The sequence below is a fragment of the Babesia bigemina genome (assembly GCF_000981445.1).
Source record: "Babesia bigemina genome assembly Bbig001, chromosome : II".
Classification (NCBI taxonomy): domain Eukaryota; phylum Apicomplexa; class Aconoidasida; order Piroplasmida; family Babesiidae; genus Babesia; species Babesia bigemina.
Window position 1 is genome coordinate 2,003,956 of NC_027217.1, and position 22,875 is coordinate 2,026,830.

The 22,875-nt window shown below is 47.5% G+C and overlaps 8 protein-coding genes across 8 annotated transcripts; 5 read left to right on the plus strand and 3 right to left on the minus strand.

The window, feature by feature from the left end:
- Positions 1-192: 192 nt before the first annotated feature.
- On the plus strand, positions 193-1,737 carry BBBOND_0208920 (ATP synthase F1 beta chain, putative; the record flags this gene model as incomplete). The annotated part of the gene is made up of 1 exon (XM_012912470.1): positions 193-1,737. The coding sequence occupies one exon, from the start codon at positions 193-195 to the stop codon at positions 1,735-1,737; it is 1,545 nt and encodes a 514-aa protein (XP_012767924.1).
- A 1,049-nt stretch (positions 1,738-2,786) lies between these two features.
- Positions 2,787-4,997, plus strand: BBBOND_0208930 (hypothetical protein; the record flags this gene model as incomplete). Its single annotated transcript, XM_012912471.1, has 1 exon — positions 2,787-4,997. The coding sequence occupies one exon, from the start codon at positions 2,787-2,789 to the stop codon at positions 4,995-4,997; it is 2,211 nt and encodes a 736-aa protein (XP_012767925.1).
- Positions 4,998-5,344: 347 nt separating this feature from the next.
- On the minus strand, positions 5,345-10,801 carry BBBOND_0208940 (hypothetical protein; the record flags this gene model as incomplete). The annotated part of the gene is made up of 1 exon (XM_012912472.1): positions 5,345-10,801. The coding sequence occupies one exon, from the start codon at positions 10,799-10,801 to the stop codon at positions 5,345-5,347; it is 5,457 nt and encodes a 1,818-aa protein (XP_012767926.1).
- A 1,231-nt stretch (positions 10,802-12,032) lies between these two features.
- On the plus strand, positions 12,033-12,435 carry BBBOND_0208950 (hypothetical protein; the record flags this gene model as incomplete). The annotated part of the gene is made up of 2 exons (XM_012912473.1): positions 12,033-12,244; positions 12,366-12,435. The coding sequence occupies 2 exons, from the start codon at positions 12,033-12,035 to the stop codon at positions 12,433-12,435; spliced, it is 282 nt and encodes a 93-aa protein (XP_012767927.1).
- A 632-nt stretch (positions 12,436-13,067) lies between these two features.
- On the minus strand, positions 13,068-13,420 carry BBBOND_0208960 (hypothetical protein; the record flags this gene model as incomplete). Its single annotated transcript, XM_012912474.1, has 2 exons — positions 13,068-13,181; positions 13,286-13,420. 2 exons carry the CDS (start codon positions 13,418-13,420, stop codon positions 13,068-13,070), a joined length of 249 nt encoding a protein of 82 aa, XP_012767928.1.
- A 1,239-nt stretch (positions 13,421-14,659) lies between these two features.
- On the plus strand, positions 14,660-16,370 carry BBBOND_0208970 (hypothetical protein; the record flags this gene model as incomplete). The annotated part of the gene is made up of 2 exons (XM_012912475.1): positions 14,660-15,028; positions 15,066-16,370. 2 exons carry the CDS (start codon positions 14,660-14,662, stop codon positions 16,368-16,370), a joined length of 1,674 nt encoding a protein of 557 aa, XP_012767929.1.
- A 2,586-nt stretch (positions 16,371-18,956) lies between these two features.
- On the minus strand, positions 18,957-21,755 carry BBBOND_0208980 (hypothetical protein, conserved; the record flags this gene model as incomplete). The annotated part of the gene is made up of 7 exons (XM_012912476.1): positions 18,957-19,091; positions 19,130-19,625; positions 19,660-19,881; positions 19,918-20,002; positions 20,049-20,153; positions 20,192-21,661; positions 21,695-21,755. 7 exons carry the CDS (start codon positions 21,753-21,755, stop codon positions 18,957-18,959), a joined length of 2,574 nt encoding a protein of 857 aa, XP_012767930.1.
- A 615-nt stretch (positions 21,756-22,370) lies between these two features.
- BBBOND_0208990 (hypothetical protein) lies at positions 22,371-22,705 on the plus strand (the record flags this gene model as incomplete). Its single annotated transcript, XM_012912477.1, has 2 exons — positions 22,371-22,502; positions 22,619-22,705. The coding sequence occupies 2 exons, from the start codon at positions 22,371-22,373 to the stop codon at positions 22,703-22,705; spliced, it is 219 nt and encodes a 72-aa protein (XP_012767931.1).
- Between the last annotated feature and the right edge of the window lie 170 nt (positions 22,706-22,875).

Genomic DNA, 22,875 nt, shown 5'->3' on the forward strand with positions numbered 1-22,875 from the left:
CATATGTAGCCTACGCAGGGGCGGCCTTCCCTCGCGCCTCATCCGCCATAAAAAAGCGGTACCACTGTTTGCCGTTGACGTTTTTCCTTTCGGGGTGCAGTATCCTGGCGCTACGACCGTGGCCGTGCTGTGTGTGCCGGTGGGCCGCGTCGTAGTATTTCTTGTCCCTCGGCCGTAGCGGTACTCGGGAAGATGAGTTCGCTGCTGCGGTCCTTCGGCTCTCGTGTAGGCCGCTCGTTCGGCCGCACGCTGTCGCCGTGCCGTCGGTCCTTCTCCGCGCAGCCTGCCGCAGCGGGCCTGCAGCAGAAGGGCAGCATCTCGCAGGTCATCGGCGCTATCGTGGACGTCAAGTTCGACGGCGCGCCGCCGCCGATCCTCAACGCGTTGTGGGTGGAGACCCCGGAGGGCCGCCTGAGTCTCGAGGTCGCGCAGCACCTGGGCAACGGCGTGGCCCGCACGATCGCAATGAGCGCCACTGAGGGTCTCACTCGCGGGCAGGAGGTGGTCGACAGCGGCAACCCGATCACCGTGCCCGTCGGAGAGGCCACGCTGGGCCGTATCATGAACGTCACGGGCGACGCCCTGGACGGCTGCGGGCCCATCTCGGACTCCAAGCGCCTGTCCATTCACCGCGAGGCCGTGTCGTTCAGCGACCAGCGCACCGACGAGGCGCTGCTGATCACCGGTATCAAGGTCGTCGACCTGCTGGCCCCGTACGCCAAGGGTGGCAAGATCGGTCTGTTCGGCGGTGCCGGTGTGGGCAAGACCGTGCTTATTATGGAGCTGATCAACAACGTCGCGAAGAAGCACGGTGGTTTCTCCGTGTTCGCCGGCGTCGGCGAGCGCACCAGGGAGGGCAACGAGCTGTACCACGAGATGATGGAGACCGGCGTCATCAAGCGCCGCCAGCTGGAGGACGGCACTTTCGACTTCTCCGGCTCCAAGGCCGCGCTGGTGTACGGCCAGATGAACGAGCCGCCAGGTGCCAGGGCGCGTGTTGCCCTCACTGGCCTGACGGTGGCCGAGTACTTCCGTGATGAGGACGGCCAGGACGTGCTGCTCTTCATCGACAACATCTACCGTTTCACCCAGGCTGGTTCTGAGGTGAGTGCCCTTTTGGGGCGCATCCCGTCCGCCGTCGGTTACCAGCCGACCCTCGCCACCGACCTTGGCGCGCTGCAGGAGCGTATCACGACGACCAACAAGGGCTCCATCACCTCCGTGCAGGCTGTCTACGTGCCGGCCGACGATATCACCGACCCGGCGCCTGCGACCACCTTCACCCATCTGGACGCGACCACTGTGCTCTCCCGTTCCATCGCCGAGCTGGGTATCTACCCCGCCGTCGACCCGCTCGACTCCACCTCGCGTATGCTGTCCGCGAACATCGTCGGCGAGGAGCAGTACAACGTGGCGCGTGGCGTGCAGAAAATACTGCAGGACTACAAATCGCTGCAGGATATCATTGCCATCCTGGGTATGGACGAGCTGTCTGAGCAGGACAAGTTCGTCGTCGCGCGTGCGCGCAAGGTTCAGCGTTTCCTCTCTCAGCCCTTCCAGGTGGCTGAGGTATTCACCGGCAAGCCCGGACGTTTCGTCGAGCTGCAGGACACCATCAGCGGCGTCAAGGAGATTTTGGACGGCGAGTGCGACGACATGCCCGAAATGGCGTTCTACATGGTGGGAGGTCTCCAGGAGGCCAAGGAGAAGGCGGCTGAAATGAACAGGGCGAAGTAGACTGTTTAACCCGCTATTCTGGTCCTGGATTTTCGGAGTTGGGCCGCATATGCCGTGCCCGGCGACCCCGCGCCCGTTCTTGTCTTCCCCAAGGGCATCATCCCCGCACTCCAATAGTGCAAACCGTGCAATAAGCGCGGTCAAAGTTCGGACAGCTTCCCTAATAATACTCAATTCCGTATGTAGTTTGTAGCTGGCTTGCTAAGTGCATAATCGGCGTTGGTGCTGATTTATTGCAACCGTGGCGAAGCGCCGGTCGCCGGAAGACAACCGGCAGCTTCTGACCGTTGCAAAACGATCAAATAATGCCATGTTAATTCAGAAAGTGGCATACAAATAACTAATCTCATAATGTTTTACAGGGCAATACAAGAGGAGTGGACACCGGGAACAACGCACTGCAAAAAATCGAAAGCGATCAAAGAGAATACAATACTCGATTTTATACGCTCAATTGTGAGATATATTACATTTGGTCAAGCATATGGCTCTATTAATCGCGCTCGCGCCCACAGAAGGTCGATGCGAATCATGGATGGCACCAACGGCCGCCGGCGATGCCACGACGTGGATTCCGCAATAGACACCAAAAGTTGATGGTGTGTGATATCGTATTCCACAAAAAAAATCAACAACGCCCACACTCAGCCGCTTGCTCTATTCTGTCTAAAAATTATGCGACATCGGGATTCGATAGTTAGCGTCCTCCTTGTCTTTTGCGGGATTTCGACGCGCAGTAAGAATTTTCTTTGCATCTGTTATAGTGTGGTTAGCAAGCCATTATTTTTATGGCTCAAAATACGTAGCGTTGAATACGCAACATATGCATCCTAAGGATTCGGTGGTTGATAATATTGTCGTTAACATTGATGTACGTATGTTCGGCACATATTTAAGCTTATATTACCGTGGTTTCTTAAATTTAGTGCGTATGTTTCAACGTGATAGCTAGGGAATTTTGAGTTGATGAATTCTCGGTAGAGCACGATCAGAAAATATTTAGAGCGCATTATTCTTTTGTCTAATCCTTGTTGTTCGCCTGCAACAAGATGATTGGCATTAGTAAGTGCCTTTGCTGCTACCTAGCGCTTCTATTCGGGATTTTCACGCTGAGAGGGTGCGATGTGGCGAGCGGCATTCCTACTGGAGGAACTACTGAGGATGAAAGCACTCAAGGACCATCGACCAGCTCCGATCCTATTGACTTAACTCTGCGGAGCTTGCCAAGCGCGGATTTCAACCAGAATGTAAAGCATTATTTGGATAGCATGAGAGAAATTTGCATAATATTGGGACGTCTGCACGGCTTCGATTTCAGAGTGTCGGACCATTTGGCCACGCTGAAATATATCGGCGAGGCCGACTCTGTTGGCGCTACCGTTAAAAACAACACCATCGTATATGCAGAACTTGAAAATGCTTACTCCATAGATGCAATTGTGAACAGGATGAAACGGCGTACGTGGTCGCTGCAGTTTGCTTATCAAAAGGACAGGCTGGCCGACGTACAGCTTTCGGAAGCGACTGCTTCAATGAGGGCCACCTGGATAATCAACATAGCTTTGCAAAAACACGTCGACGAACTATCTACTGCGATAAAGTTGTTACAGTATTCTACATTCAAGATTCAACTGATGAATACCTTGGGCTGCGCAGATCTGAATTCGCTCGAGTCTAAGATTTTCATACGCGCGCTTACTAATCAGTACATGTCATCGCAACCTATAGAGCGCATAACAGCGCAGGAGATGCGGTCAAAGTTGGCAGGGATCATGCAGATCGTAGAAAATGACAGCGGATGGACTTTTTTCCAGACGCGTATTCTTTCCGATTTAGCAGGCAATTTATGTATCAACCGGCGAATGGGATATTACGGCAGGTTCTACGACCCCATGTTTTGTCACTACGATGAGTTTAGAACCGGCATTTGGAGGTGGCACAGGCTGTACCATGCTCTTCACGTACACAAGAAGCAGATGAAAAAGGCATCTTTTGCCATGCAGATTTTGTATGACTGGTTGAGCATGGAGGGCATGGATCCGGATACGTCTCAATTTTACGTAAAAATGGGAGAAGTGCTTGATGGTGCGATATCGCAGTTCATATGGAGCGACAGAGAGAAGGCGATCTTCGAGTCAGAGCTGAGCGAATTGCAGCCACTATTTGAGCACATGGTTGAGAGGAAAGCCAGTGTCGATGCTTATCCGAGTCTCAACGCTGAAGTGGGCGTGCACAAGGAGTATTTCGTCAACAACACGTTCAACAGGGACCCGATCTACCATTTGCTGATGATACACTATTACTCTGAATTGGTGTATTTTGACAAATGCTCGCGCCATCTTATCGTTTCGATGGTTGTTTACGCCAGGAAAATACGTCAATTCCCCCGCTTGCCCAGCGAGGACGAAGAATCACGAAGGTTTAAGGCGAACAGGATCTACCACCAAATAGAAAAGCTAAGTGGACATGCCGAAGCTCATATGCGCAAAATGCACAGCATAATGCAACATGCCGTTGCAAGCGCATCGTTAAACCAAGACACCGAGGAGACATACCGTCAGTGTCAGCAAGAATTGGAGAATTATCTGAACGGCCTAGGTTTAACATACACCGCCATAAGAAGTATGATTGTCGACTACCTTCGGCTGATATGGCCCAGTGACACGGCGGACTACAATATGGATCTGACGGCCTTAGTCCGATTCGCTTTGCCCTATGTTGTGGATTTGACTCTGCGCGCCCACCGGGTGGCGGTTGCGAATTCTGCCCTTTTTGATGAACGTACGGCAAAATTGAAATGGAATATGAACTCAATGGCAAAGATACCCATCGCATCAGCTAGAACGCATGAGAGCGCATGTTACCGCGATGTAGATAGCAGATTCGGCCATATTTTAAGCCGTAGACTCGACCTTCACTCGATTTTCAACCATCTTCATATGAGCAAAGATGATAAACTATATCTGGAAATCATATATGAATCTCTAGCAGGCGCGACCAGAGCAAGTAGCAACAAAAAGATATGCAAAGCCTTCAAAATGTACTTGAATAAAAGGGAACTAGTGCAGCGAGCGCTTCAGCAGGAAATTGCCATGCCGCGAATACTTGAACTCATTGATCAGTTTACAAATCTGGTGCATACTTATCGACAGAGTTTCCCTATCATTACAGCGGCTGTTCGACGCTGCGAAACCATTACTGCGCAACTGGAGTCAAACGAGCGGATGATTCAGAATATGAACCCAAACAGCACTGATTAGCACATACTAAATGATGGTGCTATCACGTTACATGGACTGTTTTGGGGCATCAATGTGAACTATTTTGGAAGGATATGAGCTTCGAGAAGCGCAACTAGTTTGGGGGAAGTGGTGGTTATTTTGATTGGCTATAACACGATAAATGGATACGTGTGATCGGCAACAATTTGGGGGAATATAAAACTTTGCCAAATTGATCTTATGTGGCCGAAACTTTGAAAACACTGTGCGTAACGTGAGAATAATGAACTTTTGGGGTGAAAGGTCGCCCGTGTGTGGTTGAGCGAACACAGCAACTTTATTTCGCAAATACTCACGTAAGAAAAATTACCAATCTACTTCGATAATTACGTATTTGGGTAATGTTGCGCAATATCAGCGTCGTCGAAGTAATCGGCGTCGTAGAGTGAGAGCATCTTTCTGCTCGGGGTGAGTAGCGCCTTGACGTCGATGAAGTGTGAAGCCTTGGAGCGGATAAGGTGCGAGCCAATGCGGAAGACGTCCAGGCGGTAGAGCTGCGTGTGGATGAGGCATACGATCGCTATCGACCACAACGTGAACACAAGGGTGACGAAAGGTTTGCGGCCACGGTACAGGAAATCATCCATACAAGTCAAAAGTTTTGAAATGGGACCGCCTGAGAGAACAGAGCTCAACTTGGCGGTGACATCCGAACAATTGGGTGGTCGTTTTAAAGCATCATACGGTGGAGCGAAACCGTGGAAATACAAAGTGGAAACAGCATCGGAGCACATATGAAGTGGTTTGATACCGTAACAAGTATGATATTTTAAATCTCTCCTCAGCCTGTCCAGTGCGTCCTGCAGCCTGTCGGGTAGGTACACCATCCAGCTGAGGTATGTGGGAACGAATGTGGGAGAGTACAGGGCATAGGTTGGGTAGGTGATTGGTAACAGTTGTTGTGGACAGGGTATCGGATAAATGTCGCAGCCAATCAGGTTGGACAGGGTATTGTGGTGGTCATGGCATTGGATTAGAGGGTCACAGCCGCGGATCTCCCGGATCGACAAGAGGTCGGCCTCCTCAATATGAGCCCAGAAGAAATAATCTACGGGATGGTCAATGAGGGAGGACCCCACGTCGGACAATATATCCGGATCAAATTCGTACAACGCATTCCCGAGGTGATGGAAGAAAGAAATAAGTTCTGCGGTGGTGCGAGGCGTCCGTGTTGTTAGGCAAACGAGGTACGAAGCTAACGTCATCAAGGGGTCGTAGGGGTCGCATTTAGGAGAGAGTATACTTGAGAGCAAGCTGCCTTGTTTGGTTTCCTTGGGCAAATCTGCGTCGCTGAATCCCATTCTGATGCGACTCTGGTAGCAGACGTCTTGAGCGTCGAAGAGATGCGTGTTGAACTTGGAGTCCCAGCCGTCGGTGAGGAAGGCTTGCAGGGTGGAGGAGGAAACGCCGACATTACTACCATATTCAAAATCCTTCCAACCACCCTGTGCCTCATCTCGGTAACACTGCAATCGAAGGAACGCCAACTGGTGGTGCGCGGCGTAGACGTAGTCCCGCAGCTGGCAGAGGAGGGCGGCGGGGTCAGCAGCATAGTGAAGCTGACTATACTCCGCAGCGAAGTCGAAGTCCTTGATGGCATTAGAAATGTCGATGTGCTTAAGCCTGCAGAGCACGCTGGCCGCGTAGTAGCACGCCTCAGTGAGGATCCGGGTGACAGCGGAAGCGACCAAGGGCAACTCCGACAGGCTGATATTGAGGGTATGTTGAGGCATGGCAGGGATGCCAATGGCCTTGTCAAAATCGCGCAGCATACCCTCAACATGCCTGTGAATAATGCCAACATATTCTAATGCGACAAGGCCGACCAGCCAGTAGAGTATTCCGCGAACGGTGTTGGGCGTTGGCAGGTTGTCCGCCGATGGTGGAGGTGACTGCGTTGGTTGGTCAGGATACGTAGACGACGGTGAAATGTGCCAGGGGTCACGGCAGACGTCAATTGTTTCGACGACATCGTGCCTGTAGTTAGGGGCATCTTGTTCCTCTTCCTCTTCAAGGTCATCTTGGATTTCCTCACCTGCATCAAATGAGCTAGGTGCCTCACTGGGAAGCTGAGTAATTGGGCGTGCAGGTTTAACCTGAACTTTTTGCAGTGGTGCGGTAGGACGCATCACCGTTGTATCTTCGTCTCCCTCTGTATTCGGCTTTTCGATTACCAGATCTACATGAGCGTTCGAAGGGAACGCCTCTTCATCTGTCACCAGGGTAGATTCTGGAATCGTATCTGAGCCGGGCTTACCCAAGAGTTTTGGCGAAGGTGGTGAGGGTGGTACTTTTTTCTGAAGTCGCGGCGGATTCAATCGATTGCCTACCGCAATTCCTATTTTTGGAAGCTCAGGTGGAGAATACGTAAGGACTTGCATTTTGAGCTCAGATAATATTTTATCATTCTTATCCCGAAATTCTTTTCTCTGGAGCGTGGTTTGTTTTCGCTGCCATTCTTCATCTGGGTCTTCTGGGTTCAACATATCAGGTCCTTCGTAGCCAATTATAGGCACATAGTTTCGGTAAGCGGTGTGAAGTGGTATATCGTCAGGTGGTGGGTATATTTGATGGCCACCAACACTGCTCTTATGTGTATAATACCGAAAACGATACGTATTGGAGTAATTCGTTGGATTGCCATGTCGCCCTGGATTAGAGTACAAACTTGGTATTACATTTTTTGATGAAAAAGGTTGGTTTAGTCTTCTTTTCTCTTCCTCTTTTTCGTATTCATCCCAAAGTGTATTCGGAGTCTTATGGCCATGCACAGTGCGGGCAATCGCCGTACGCGTGTGCTGACACAAAGTAACACCGCCGAAATTCACAGGTGACCGCCCATGGACACATGTCTTATCATGCGAGTGACTGGGAGACGTTGCACCTTTCGCATCATCATCATCCGTATCACTTCTTTTAGTTCCACTGCCATTTGGATCAGGAGGCAAAACAGAAGGTTCAGAGGTGGAGGAACCGGAGTCAACTGCATTATCAGTCTGGGAATCACCAGTAATCGCAGGAGTAGAAACTGGATATGGTTGAGGACTCTGCATTTTCGGAGTTTGTGCACTCGAGTCAGGAGCCTGATCTACGGAGGATTGACCAGATATAGGTGTAACATGCGCAGAAGACGCCGAATCACGCTGGTTTGTATCCTTAGGCAAACCGTCACAATTACCAGATCCACCGACAGGACTAGGAACGCTAGATGATACACCACCGGGACTGCTAGCAAGTGGATCCTGAGCTTTCTTAATGTCGTGAGATCCAGCAGGCTGTGGTTGTGACAGACCATTGCTCGGCGAAGAAGCAGCACCATCTGATGAATTCGGGTCCTGCTCTTGTGGATCGCCACCTGAGCCGGACGCCTTCGGATCCCTAGAAGGAGATGCTGTATCACCGGGTGTCGGCACATCGGCATCTCCTTTCCCTTGGTCTGTTGGAGTTGGTATCGCTTTACTCTTTGGAGACGATGAACCAGAAGATGGCGTAGTTGGGGGAGATTGTGCTTCAGATTGACTTTCCGACGTTTTGCCACCCATTAGCGTCTTCGACACTTCATCACCACCGGATGATTGATCATCAGAAGGGCCTCTACTGGATGCACCTTGAGTCCCTGGGGGCCCCCCACCCTCTCCTCCAGCTTCATCGGAAATTGAACCAGCACCCGGAGCAGAGGATGCCGGATCAGTGCCACCTGTCCTCCCAAACTTATTGCTCGGGGAACTTTCAGCAGCACCGGGAGCCGCCTGCTTATCCGGGATCTGACCACTACCGGAACTGTCGACACCGTGTGACACAATCTCTGAACCTGCAGCACTTGGAGACTGAGGCGGCGCAGAAAGTGGAGGTTTAACAGGCTCTTGACTTGGAGCACCACCACGCTGTGAATCCTGACCTGGATCACTTGAAGGAGCATTGGGGGCAGGAGCTGCAGCGGTAATTGGGGGAGAAGCTGGAGGTGTAAGTACTGGCGGAACTTGCGCAACTTGTTTGGGAGGTTGATCAGGGTTTTTAGTTGATAAATCCTGATCCGCTTTACCATTCGCCCCTGCTTTACCCGTATTTTCTGCAGGCCCTGTTGGACCTTTCTCTACATTTTTTTCAACAGGAGTCTTAGGGGATCCAGCGTTTTTGGTTGACGAGGCTGGAGGTGAAGGTTTTGGCAGGGTTGGGTGAGAAACCTCACCACTTTTCGTCAAAGCTTCAACTTTTACCGCTACAGATCCAATTGATTCTTGAGCACCAGGATCATGAGGTTTATTTTCTGCTGTAGACCCCTGCGGGCCTTGACTTTTAGGCCCAGTCGGTCCTCGAGTTCCATCATTATTTGGGAGCTGAGTAGCAGCAGTTTTTACAACTGCCTGATCTGGAGACTTATGTTCAGTAGAACTTTTTATTTGATTTGAACTTTTCTCGGCCTTTTTATTCTGGTTTTGTGTTCCCTTCCCTCTTGCGCTCTGGTCTAGATCTCTGTTAGATGTCTTGTGTGGACTTTTAGATCTGCCAGCATTAGTTCTTGTAGCAGTTGGCTTCGATATCTCGGTTTTGGTGACCACAGGCTTTGCGGCCTCAGTTTTCGTTGCTTTAGTTTTAGTCGCAACGGGCCCTGAAGACTCTAAACATTTAACTTTCTCTAATCCCTCTAAAATGTTTTTAAGCCTTTCCAATTCGTGGCCCCTGTCATTAAACATAGAAAGTGCATTGGACCAATGAGTTTTCAGTGTATTTTCCCAGTGGGTTTTCCCATCGTATTTGAAAATGAGGCCGTAGGGATACAATTTCGTTGTAGCAAACAAATGGACATCCGAATCATCGGTTTTTTCACTCATTTTTTGTAGATTCTTCTTAATGTGTTGATAATTTGTTTTAAACCATTTCGAAAACATTTCGGCAAATTCCTTCTTCTTTGTAATATTGTACACCTGCCCAGTGAATCCAAATCCCCCATCGTTAAATACATTCTTAAAGGGAGTTTGAGATCCGGAAAAATGCTTATACAAATCTGCCCAACATACTCTTTTCGGGTGAATATCTTTATCCCAATCTTCCTTGGCCAAACCGCCCTTACTGCCGTCTCCTTCCGCAACAACAATATCTTGAAAGGCGCGCATGAGAAGCAATGCGTTTCCAGTGTTGACGTCTTGCCAAGGTCTATCTAGTGTGGTAGCTAAGACGTTAGTAAAATGATTTGGTGGTCCTTGTTTGTCTTTGCCTCTACCTGTTCTAACGCCACCTTCACGAGTGACAGCTTCTGTCAAGGGTCTGACCAAAGCTTTACCATTTTGGTTCTTCAATTCAATAACGTTGAACCCCCCAGGTATAATGCCGTTGTAATCTTTAACGTTGGTAGATGTGAGATATTTACAAAGATCGCTACCGGTGGATGTCGCGTTCTGATTTGCCCAACTCCCACCACCCACGCTCTTGTAATTATCGGATACATTATACAGTAGAAACGACAGCGCCGCATATAGCTTAGGAATGCAATCAAGAATGACATGGAGAATTTCTTGTTGTGTTAGTTTCGCATATGTGTCTCCCAACTTCGCAATTTCTGTAGATAACAGTGCCTCATGCAGCGTTGTCATCTTTTCAATTAAATTGTTCAATGATCTCTGCATTGCGAATTGTAAGTTCCTTTTCGATACATCCAAAAAAGGTAAAAACCTAGGAACCAACATGTTGGCGATCGTATTATGTTTCCCACCCCTACGCTTTAACCATGCCAGGAACTGGAAAATTTCGCTCAGTGTATCGAACTTGAACGCATTATATGCCATCTTGCTTTACAAATCGCGCAACAGTCTCATATAACGAGTCATTAGGTCACATGGTAATAAATTCTATGCAGTGGCAGAGGGGTACAAGTTGCCACAGTAGTTGGTGTTTTGATGCGTCTTATATCTTCCCAATACACAGGCAGTGGAATCATCTTCATAAGTCTATTACTAATCGATACCCCCGATGATTTGACCGCCATCATTGCACTCATAACCATCGACAACATATCTCGTGGTAAACAAATTAAAAACCAAAGCCAGAGCCACTCTCAACTTTCCAACGCAATTACTTCGCTAAAAAGCACCTCCCAATAAACTTCCTCCTGCAGTCGATTGCTTATAAACTTCATTTCGTTACTCTTCTCTGTGATACTGAATGCTGTATTGAAAACGTCTTGGTATAACCAGGGTCGTGTCTAAAGTGTGTAGGTTCATGAACACCCTTCTAAACGCCTCAAACGTCACGGGGTGTAGTATTATAGCGCTGCTAGGTGTTAGAAGTATGAATGCAATACAATGTGTGCCTATAGCATTACTTTGCGAGGTATGTGTGGGTTAAGACACAACAGCACTCTCATTTCTAAGGCGCCCGATGTGTAAGTGCGTTGTCTACTCTTTCAGCATGTGTGGTCTTATACTAAGTCTTACGTATGTAATAACTCATATATAGTCTTCCGACCAAAGGTCGTTGAGTCCTTTTGGACGGCGAAGTGGCAGAACGCTGCAATGTGCATTAGTGAAGTAACACAAGGCATTACAATGCATGTGATGGCAATGAGACCAATCCGTTACGCTTAGTTATTATTATATTTGTTTTCATGTCGGCACACTGTCTAATGCATTTCGCATGAGCAACCGGTATAAATGGTCCCACTGAATACACCTTCACAGGCAGCTCTTACGCGCTCTTCTATAAGAACGTCGGTAGTATTCGATAACACGTGCTTAAATAGTACTCTATGATATTCCTTAACACAAGTGGGTTTGTGTTTCAACATTCTTATCCTAATGATGTAGCTCGGCATCACCAACGTCTTCCAATCGTTGTATTCAACACGGAAGAGATGTGCAATGATATTCGGAGATTGTAATAAGCCGTTGCTAAACAATTAATGTTCAAATAGGGTAATCGTTTAAAATTCGGCCTGCAAATAGCTGCACTCAATTAGATGTTCAAGTTTAAATGCTTGTACGCGCATCAGCGTTTTAACCGAATTAGAATAGCATTCTAATGTTATCTAGAGGCACGGAAAACGTCTTTGATTGTGTCTTGCCAACGGAAGTTCAACACGTCATAGTCACTACTCAGCGTGTTTTTCCTCTAACGGTAACGGCAACAATTCGAAAATTGGAGCTCACTAAAACGTATAAGATTGACTATTCGAATTTCATTACTCGCAAAGGCGTGAATGTAGAACAACCAGCGTTTTACACCGCTGGTTCGTGCGTTATATTATAAAAATGTCAATCGCCCAGCTGTTGCCGCTTTTAGAGTGCTCATTCCAACTGGTGGACGGTTTAGTTTTTTCAATAACGCTGTTTTTCTAAACACCTATCGGTGAAGCATATCTACCATGAACACGAAAACAATCTTGCCACCATTTAAGAACAATATTACTCGCATCAACTTTTGACGCCAGATTTTCCGCCACAGCAGTCGAGATGGTTGTAAGCGTGACGTGTTACGCAACAGCAATATCTGACGTTGCGATAAATGGTGTAAGCAGTATAATCTAGGTGGCAGTACAATGTTAATGTTGCCACAAGTCAGGGTGAAATGATGTTTTTCCTCTAAGGTTAGTGAACACGCAAAATGAGGAATGTGGCCAATTGAGTATGTGATCACTATATGAGGCGCAAAATATATCGCAATACGGATTAATGTTGAATACTTTGAAGATGACAGCACTTTAAAAGAAATTCGACAGATTTATATATATGCCTGAGTCTCATCGCAACTGCCGAATGTCAGGCAGAACTTAGGGAATGAATGCCCTTCGATGCAATTACCGATGAGAGTCTCATTTCTGAAAATGCTACCATGTTGTATCTGCCAAAACAAATATATGGTGAGAATGAGTGCATCAGTGAGTGGATATCGTAGCTGGGATCCACTTTCAGGTGGGCGGGGCTGGACAAGCTGCTATGTACCAGGCTGATACAAATTGAAGAGGTGATGAGCGTAAATAAAAACGTAGGCAACAAGTAACGTTAAATGCTTGGTACGCAACGCAGACGTCGCGTTGATATGTAAGAACACGGTGGGTCATTTCGAACAATGTTTAAATTCCTGCTGGAATTTGACAAGCATAATCCGAAAAGATGGGGTATCCTTCGCGTTACAGAAAGGTGCATCAATGCATATATTGAACGTTTTCTCCTGTAAAATAGATTACGTTACATCATGCAAATACATTGTACCACGGCTATTGCGCAATAGGGGGAGTGGTGGGGTGGCATTATGTGAGTTGGTTAAAGGTATACCTCCGATATCAAGCATAATTCGAAATCCAGCGGATCCAATCCTTGTACATTGTGGCTCTGACCAATTATAGTTTTTAGATACCACCGGATGACAATATACTGGTGTGTAATCGCCTTTATGGTCTTCGCAATCATATTCGGCTTTGCTGTTTACCTCTATAAAACGGTGTCACCAGCTTACACAGTAGGCCAATTGTTTCCTGACTGGACAGGATACACCTCCACATACGCCGGCCTGGGAAGCAAGAATCTTTCTTAACGCCATTTACTGTCGTATCGTACGTAATACAGTAATATGGTTATTAAAGGTTTTGATGAGCGCGAATTTAGGTTCGTTCAAGAAGGGTGATAATACGTGCATCCACCCTATGGTGTACAGTATTACATGATAAATGACGGAATGAGGAAGCGGCTTCGCAATAGTGCCTTATACGGTCATATGTTGTACATTCTGAAAATTATTTCACGCTACAGTTGTATGTGGCATTAAGGGACCTTCCTTCCGCAACTACGTTTCATCGAAAAGATTCAGGCAGTCGTTGTCTGACAAAATGCATATAACTCAATCTACAGATATCTAGGTCCGACGCATCATGTACATCATCTCGACTTAACGTGCCCATTGTAGACACGGCTAGGTGATGCCAGTCTGAAATGCCAATGCTCCAGCGCACCAGTTTCGAGGAAAACACGGTGATACTCCACATTACAGCTAATTCTTCATCATTCTACGTGAATAGCGTTGTGTCTAAACTCCCGTGCCATCGCAACAGCCTCAGTTATCGGAATCTCAGGGGCACTTCCGGTTCTGCGCCGCTGGAATCCGGAATACAGGACCACCGCTGCTGACGAACCCTAATCATTATGCCTCATTAAATATTCTACATACGGCAACAGAGTGTGTTAAGTACCCGTTCCTATGTGTAGATATCCAACCTCGTGTCTACATCTCCCGACAGCACATGGTGGCACACACCCTATTTCAGTGGCGTCAAAACATCCTTCCGCGTCTGCGGTATCGCGGATTCGCTGTTGGAATTGGCAATTACAGCTGCCGGGTTGCCATTAGGACTCCGTAGGTTGCCCTTGGTCCCGGCAATTTGCGGTCGGTGGGACACCTTGCCCTTCCTTCTTTTCGGGCTTTGTACTGGTCCAACGAAACGCGTTGTTGTCTAACGGTTACACCACTGTAGACACGTTCAGAGGTCTATAAATTACGATTTGACGACCACGTGTGTAATACCTGATCCAGTAATTCGGCGTAAGTTGAATAACTGGATTTCCTACGTAGTTCTCACGTCGCACATAGTACGCGACGCAGGCCTTTAACTCATATAGTGTTTTCATGGGAATCGCAAAGACAGCATGGAAGCAATGGGTGTAGGAGGTGACAGTGAACTTGGAGGAAAAGAACCTGTTGAAGGAGCTGGGAGCACTAAGGTAGACAGAATTAAAGCAGACTACGGCATATTTGGCCAGGTGTTGTACCATGTGGTGTCGTTCACTGAGGGTTACGAGCAGCAGGTGTTGTACTTGTGCATGAGGATCTTCGAGTCAACTATGAGCTTCACCAAGAGCCAACGGACAATGCTGATGACTGTGTCGATCATGTCGCGGTTGTGCTTCTCGTTAGTGTGGGGATTGCTGGCGGACGCGTTTGAGACTAACCTGGTGATGGCTGCTGGGTTGTTATTCATGGGCATCGCCTCAATACTGCTAAGCGCCACGTCACGCTTCTCCTCGGTAGGTTGTGAACGTTGCAATGCTAATGCGTATTCAGATCCTATTCTTACGCTTCTTACACGGTGCCGCATTTGGTTGTATTTACCCAGTGCAGCAAAAGATTATTTCGGATGAAGATGATGAGCAGAGCGGCAACAGCAGCACGTTTACACGTATTCATGCGCTGAATTGCATCGGCCGTATGCTGTGTGCTGCAATAACCACGGAGGCTGCTCAAAACATCTTGCTGGGGTTCATCGGCTGGCGCGTGTCATACATTGTGCTGGGCTACCTGTGGATTTCGGTTGGCATCGCTATTGTATTTGCAATGCAAACTGAGAAGGTACTAACTACTCCGTATGGATCTATGGATAAATTTGTCAAACAAATATCCGGCTCATTTTCTGCGGTTTTCTCGAATTGGTCATCATTTCTGTGTATATTTACTATGTTGATCGCAGAGGCTCCGATGTGCACTCTGCCGTACATGATCACGTATCTGGAGTACCTGGGAGTATCCGACATGAAGGTTGGTATTGCGATTTTGGTCACCACGATTGGCGGCGCAGCAGGGACTGCAGCTGGAGGTATAGTTATCGAAAATATTACGAAGATGCATCCAAGGTATGGTGAGCTGATTGCTGGCATAGTCGTAATGGGCGTGAGATTAATCGTTTGTGTCTTGTTCTTCGTGTCTCCGGCACCGGACGGACGTTTGATGTGGTACCACTACATAGAGTTTGCGGTTCTCGGTGCTACTTTGGTAACGGTTGGCGGCGTGGATAGACCCATTATGAGAAAAGTAATCCCGGACAGGTACCAGGCTAGCGCATCCGCCATCATCCAGTGCATATCGGGTATCTCGGTCAGCGTCAGTTTCGTGGAAATATTCGCGTACGTGTCGGAGAAGCTGCATGGTTACGCCCCGTCAACACAGGCAATTGATGACATGGACGCGGCTCTAAAGGATAATAACACCGAAGCCCTGAGGAAGTCGACCATGTACATGATCGTGGTAGGATCACTGCTTAACATCGCCTGCTATGGCGCACTATTTGCCACGTATGAGGAGGATAAGAAGGAAATCAAAAAGGAAAATGTGAAGGTATGGGTGGAAAGAAAGGAAATACAAGCAGAAAAGGAAAAAAGGAAATTGAGTCCGAAGACTGAAAATGAAGTTGCAATCACAGAGGCAGATCTACAGCAAACTGTTCGGTCAGAGGGACGACCAAAGGAAGTGCCAGTGGCAGACCCAGAAGGGGAAATGCAATGGGGAGAAGAACCAAGTCGCAGAGAAAGCGATGAGGTGCCAATGACCAAAGAACAGCAACTAGAATTCATTCGCAAAGGTGGTAAAGACTGATTAATTTTCCAGCTAACGCATGCGATGAGCATCTGAGACCTTGGTACATCACTGCTCAACAATGCTGATAACACGGATTACAAGGCGTTGATTGAATTGTCGTCTTGTCAAATTCTTTTGATGTCTCTCTTTGGATGGAGGCATGCAGAAAGGATGCCACAATCGACGGATCTGTAATGATCTGCGGAAGGATTCAAATTTAGCTGACTGACGAGCATTCGCTAGTTTATAATTTATAAATGAAGTTGCACTTCATATACCGTTTCAGAGGGTAAAAAAGGCCAACTGATCCGTCATTGCAACACCAAAACGGAGACGCCCATCAAAGACGCTGCTGTGCGAGTATCTTCTCCAACGTTTATGTGGATGTAATTACTTCACAGATGGCATTGCGCAACTATACTATCATCGTGCAGTGCAAGGGCGTGACGCCACATTCATCGGGCCAGTCCCGGAGCGCCTCGTCACATGCCCATCCGTAGCAGGCGCTCAAAGTGTTGGAGCAAAGCTTCTACTAGCGCCGGTGAGTTTCAGGATGTCGGTTGCTTAATGTTGTTGCAGGCTTGTATGTCACGTCGGTTTCGGTTGAAATCCTGACTGACGCATATGGCGACCGTGTTTCATAACACCCGTCTTCACGTGGATACCTGGTCGACATTGTTCATAGGTTATTGACGTCACTTGAGCGTTGCGAGATTAGGCGAAGAATCTGTCTGTTACGCCCAAATGTATTTTGTATACTACACGATACTTGCTAGGGCCGGATGTCCGCGTCTCGATGAAACGCAGTGACACAAGACCTATATGTTTTAATTGTAGCTGTAAATGTAGTTGTACACTGTGAATGCTGTGATTTGTGTTTTCCGAAATAAGGAACAGCACTGCGATGGCCACCTCATCGGTTATGCGGAGAGGAATCAATGCAAAGCCTGCCACTGCCAAGGGCGCTTGGGCATGGTCAATGGATATGTCCTCGTCTAAAACCACGGTAAAGATGGCGACTGCAAAATCCGCTATACATTATTCGTGGCGTGTATATTACCGCTGCGGGGATTTATGTCTTATCTATGTAAATGTAGTTACCTGGAATGCTTCCTGGCAAAACGCTGGAAGCCATTCGCAAGGTGAGGCAAGCGTTTTCTTACCGCCATCCGTATTGCAACACACAGTTACGGCAGAATGCCGAGGGAATGCCGAGGAAATGGACATTGACAGTTACTCCGCCAAATGCGAGGACGTCATGTAGTATTATATTACTCGTAAAATCTTGGTATAGCGAAACTGCCATTTTAATGGAGTCAATATGTTCTTTGGTAGATTAGCCTGTTCTATAGCGGCTGCATCTGATGACCCCTTGGCGCCATACGAAGCGGGCAACGATTGGTGATGCTGGGTACCTTGTCAAACTTGATGTTCACTTATGAGTGTTGTAGAAAGTGAGGTATAAACTATATACTGTAGTGTTTTATGCGATGTAACATATTTGGTGGCTGGCTTAGAGCTATAGTGCTCGAAATTGCGGTCGTAGATCATGCATTGTTCTGTGTCTCATTACAGATTTCAAAACTGTCAATTCCCATTATCATTACGTTCTTGGTTCCTCATCTGCATGGTATGCAGAGGTTGTGAGATCGTAGTCCACTCATGTCCAAACAATAGCCGAATGCTCGATTGCATGTATGGAATTGGGGTATCTACGTCGTCAGTTTGATAGGATTGTTGGACGTTTATGGTAACTTATTAATGTCTTTGCAAGATCATTGTCAAGTACATTGCTGGGATGACAATGGATTGGTTGCCTAAATTAGGCTACGCCTTTGCTGGACTTGTTATCTTCTTCCTTGTGGCTATCGCCTGCGCACACCTAATGATACAGACACATCCCTTCTTAAAGGACAAATTGCGCAGTATGTTCAGTGGTTTCTCAGGGTCGTCCAGTAGCTCTTACGCTGCCAACTACTAATTTTATGTAATGCCAGTGAGCTTACATTTTTATCAAACTGAGGCCAAATGTAAGTTATGCTCAAAATATGCCGGAATCTGTTTCTTGCAGGGATTTTAATCGTCACATCAATTGACAACTGCCATATACCTTTACCGAAACTTGTATCGGGGTTTGGAATTAGGAACAAATTTGCTAATTATGCGAAGCTTCCCCACGGTCTCCCATATTAAGGTTTCCTTACTAGCAACCTAGCGGCTAATGTAGTTTGACCTATTCTGTGCTTGGGTTGATATGTACCCTGTCACCATGTCATGCTTCCGCTCAGAGGCTGTGGAAGCGCCGTGTTAAAATGTATGGCAGCATTCCGCAGACATTACCAGACCCTCACTCTATCGATTTCAGATAATTGCATCTAATGCATATTCCATCACCGTGATTAGGTGACACAGCTGTTAATGTAGTTGCGTTAGGTAAGCACGATACATCATCAAGGTGGTGCGGCCACCTTTCACCAGTCATTTGGAGGATTTATATCGCATAATAAACATGACCTACGAAGGTGATTTATGAGGCGTGTTGCATCATTGTCGAGTTTGAAAGTGTAAGGTAACATTGATTGTTAGCGGCATGATACATTAGCTTCAGACGTTTTTGGCACCGAATATCCTTCTGCAGGCTTCCATCAGGACGTTTCCTGTACCAGAACCCAACACCTTCTCCATGCAGTGATCCCGAAGGTACTCGAGCCACAGTTCGCAAAATATGTCGAACATCTCCTGTAACGCACGTGATTTTTATTCAACCGTAGACTTACCACGTTGGCCAATGACATAAGCTGTGCGATAACATGTTCCTCACTGCTTGCAGGTGTCATCGTCACCAAGCAGGCAAAGAGGTTCTTAAGGAACGCCTCTACCGAATCCGAGTCGATGTGTTCCTTCTTGACAAACTTCAGCAGCTTGAGTTCTAGCACTTTTCCTGCAACCATTGCTGCGAAAAACCTTCCTATATGCGCGCACTTCCTCGGTTTCTTCTCGTGCAAGTGTTCTATGACAGAGATGAGGGTGCAAACACAGGCCCTGGTGAATCTTTTTCCCGTCGCCGCCGGCAGCCTGGCCAGATTCTTGCTGACTTCCGTGTAGTACTCGTTGTACAGCTTTTCACTCATCAACGAGTGCACTACCGTGTAGACAACCTCAGTATATTGCGCCGGTTTGATCCCCAGTTCCATGATCCTTTCTACGGCGTGCTGGGGGCTTATTGCACCCATGATGGCGACGAAGGTCGACTTCTGGCAGTTCGAATACAATCTGCGTCATGTTAATATCACATATATGCGCTTACCGTAACGCTGCCGCCTTTTGTAGGAGTGATTCCGTGGAATTGGCGCCATCCATCTTTGTGGACTTCACGGCCATCAGTGATGCGGTGTCGAGTTTGTGTAGTATCGCATGCGATGGCAAGGCAGCTTCATCAGATTCCTTCGTGTATTTAAGGAGTGTCTGAAGGTTGATTTGTGGGTTTGTTGTTCCAGCCCGGTGTCGGAACTCTCCCTTAATTATGTTCCTGGAGCGACATTGATGCAGCATGCGTTGTTCTTACTTGAGGTAATCAAAGGTTTCGAGTGGCTTCTTCTCCTTCGATAGTTTGAAAGACTCAATCTCTTGCTCGAAAAAGCGCAGCCTACCTGCAATACGTTATAGGGGAAATGTCTTCCCACTAAAGTCACGTACTTTGTGTGATATCGCCGTGTGTTTCCTTGTATTTATCAAGCAACTTTTTGAGGTGCCCAATGACATTGTGGAACGATGAGGGATTTTCAACTTTCATTTTGTGACCTGAGTACGGATATCACGATAGAATTGTAAACTGTTACCTGTGTATCGAAGTAGTACCATGAGGATTTGAGCGACATGCTCTGTGATGTTCTCCCTAGATATGTTTTTGATAAGAAAGAATATGATGTCCAGATCCAACATGTCCAAGTGCGATATTACAGCGAATGACATAACGCTGTTTCTTGTCACCAGCTTAGCGTAGGAAAGCTCCTTCCCGTCGTGGTTTTCAAACAGCACCGGCAAAGCCGCCTCCAGGGTTTTGAGCAGTTTGTGGCAGTAGACGTATCCAACGTTTATTCCAACGGTGTTGCACAACGCACATATGAGCGCCGTGTGCATGGCAACCAGGCTGATCACACTGCTTTCATTCTCGATCACCATTTTGACGGTGCACTCACACAAGTCGTCTATGAGTTCATCCACCGCCAGCAGCAGGCGCTCTTTCCCACCGTCATTAGACGCTGAGGATAACATCTGGTTATAGAGTTTGATTATTTCTTTTACAACAATCGTGAAGTTTCCTTCTGATATCCGGTTGAGAAATCCCCTCTGTTTTTTCTTCATGTCTTCCACTAATGTACCATCAATCGGCACCGTTTTAGCTTGCTTTTTACGCGTTTCTTCCTTTGCTTTGGATTTCCCTGCACGCATATATACAGTCACATGGGAGCTCTTACCCTTAATGATTTTTGGAGGCAAGTCAAATCTTACTCTCTTGTTAATCTTTACGTCTTCTTCACTTTCTTCATCTTCCTCGTCTTTCTCATCTTCATCCAAATCTTCACTTTCCTCCTCCTCATCATCGACATCACCATCATCATCATCATCATCATCATCATCATCATCATCATCATCCAGATCCTCCTCCTCGTCATCATCATCCTCCTCCTCGTCATCATCATCCTCCTCCTCGTCATCATCATCCACATCTTCATCATCATCCAGATCCTCCTCCTCCTCCTCCTCCTCATCATCATCATCATCCAGATCCTCCTCCTCCTCCTCCTCCTCCTCCTCATCATCATCATCATCTTCAATGTCTTCATCTTCATCCCGGCTTTGTGATTTACCGGAGCCCGTTTTCTTCTGAGCCTTACTTACGGCAGAGCTTCCTTTGGCCTTTTTACCCTTTTCGGCCATGTTGCTCAGCTCTGAGAGGAAGTCAAGGAATTCTTCGTCGAATCCGTCATTGACAAATTCGTTTTTGAGCGATTGGAACAAATCACCCGACTTGGCAGAGCTCTTCCTATTCTTCCTGAGTTTCCGCTCTAGGTATTCGATCTCGAGCTCGTCATACGACTTTTCCTCTGGGTGGTTGGTGGGTGGTATGACTTCGTTCTTGTGGCTCATCTTGCGTTTTTGCGATTTCACGTTTTCTTCTTGATGCGATGCTGTCTCTTGATGAGTTGACTTGCTGCTCCGCCGTTGCTTCCATTGTATCATGTTTTGGTGGTGCCTCTGCTTGTCTGCCTTGCGTTGCGCTTTGCGCAATGACTTCCTCGATTTTTCTGCGCCATGTTAAACCACCCATGAGAGCTTACGTTTTTGAGTTTTGAAACGGGGGTCATCGGTGGGATCGCCCTTCCTACTTCGAGCCGCCATGTTCGCGTGCCACCTTAGTATGAAACGAACGAATATTCCGTATCGAAGGCTCTACGCGTCTGCCGTCCTTCTCAACACCCTGGAATGAAGGTTCCACCTTCCTTCTATAGGCAGTCCTCAAAGTTTAAAAATGGCATACTTGTGCGGTATATCATTATACTAATACGACTCCCGCAACGCGGCTGCAACAGATACGACGATCGCCCTAGATGGGATGCTATAGCAGCGTATCAGGGCTCGCCACCGGTTGCCGAGGCTGTGATGGACGGAATCACTAACATCGGAATATTCCTTATCTCATTTATGGTGCGACATTTGTGATGTGTGACTATTTTTCGACAGGATTGCAGTTCACCCGTGACCGCGGTAGAACAATGCCTGCTTAAGTTGCGACCGATGATGCACACATGGACTTCCATACGCTAAATAACACTAATTCCACTATTTCCGTGTCGATGAGTGATCGAGATTAGTTGTTAAAGCCGTTGGACGGTAGTAATGATATTTGGACACACTAGCTTTGAAAAAAAAGTACCATAGGACGCATCAATTTCAGCCATTGCAACGCGTGCTGTAAACATATTCCACATTTAATTAATAGGCGCAACTGATACCATGCTGAGCTGGATGCGTAGCACGTCAGACACCGAATGGAGGGGCGCCTCTTCCCCCATGGAATCCTGTGTAAAGCAGTGTCGCGCGGTAGAACGCGTCGTCTTCTCGCCTAGCATTCACCACAAGTCCAACGTAAGTTAAATTGCATGAGTTAAGTTTGGCAGCAACAGGAATATTGCTGTTACCATTACACATAGTTTGTCTTTTCGGCTCCCAGTGATGGGCTCTCGCGCTGCTCGTCTGCACAGGTACGTGAAGCAGATGGCGGCTGCACGGCCCATGGATTGCGCATTCGTCTGCACGATTGCGCCGACCGGAAGGTACTGATCGTCTGAAGGCGTTGGATTCCATGGAATCTGGCAGCAGCAGCCGTTTAAAATCGCAATTTGAGGATGGAGTGACCGTCATACCAGCCCGCAGCACTGACAATACACTGACAGTTGGCAGAACCACAAGAAGATCGGCCTTATTGCCCTTTCTCTTCTGTTGGCTCTGTCTCGGTGTG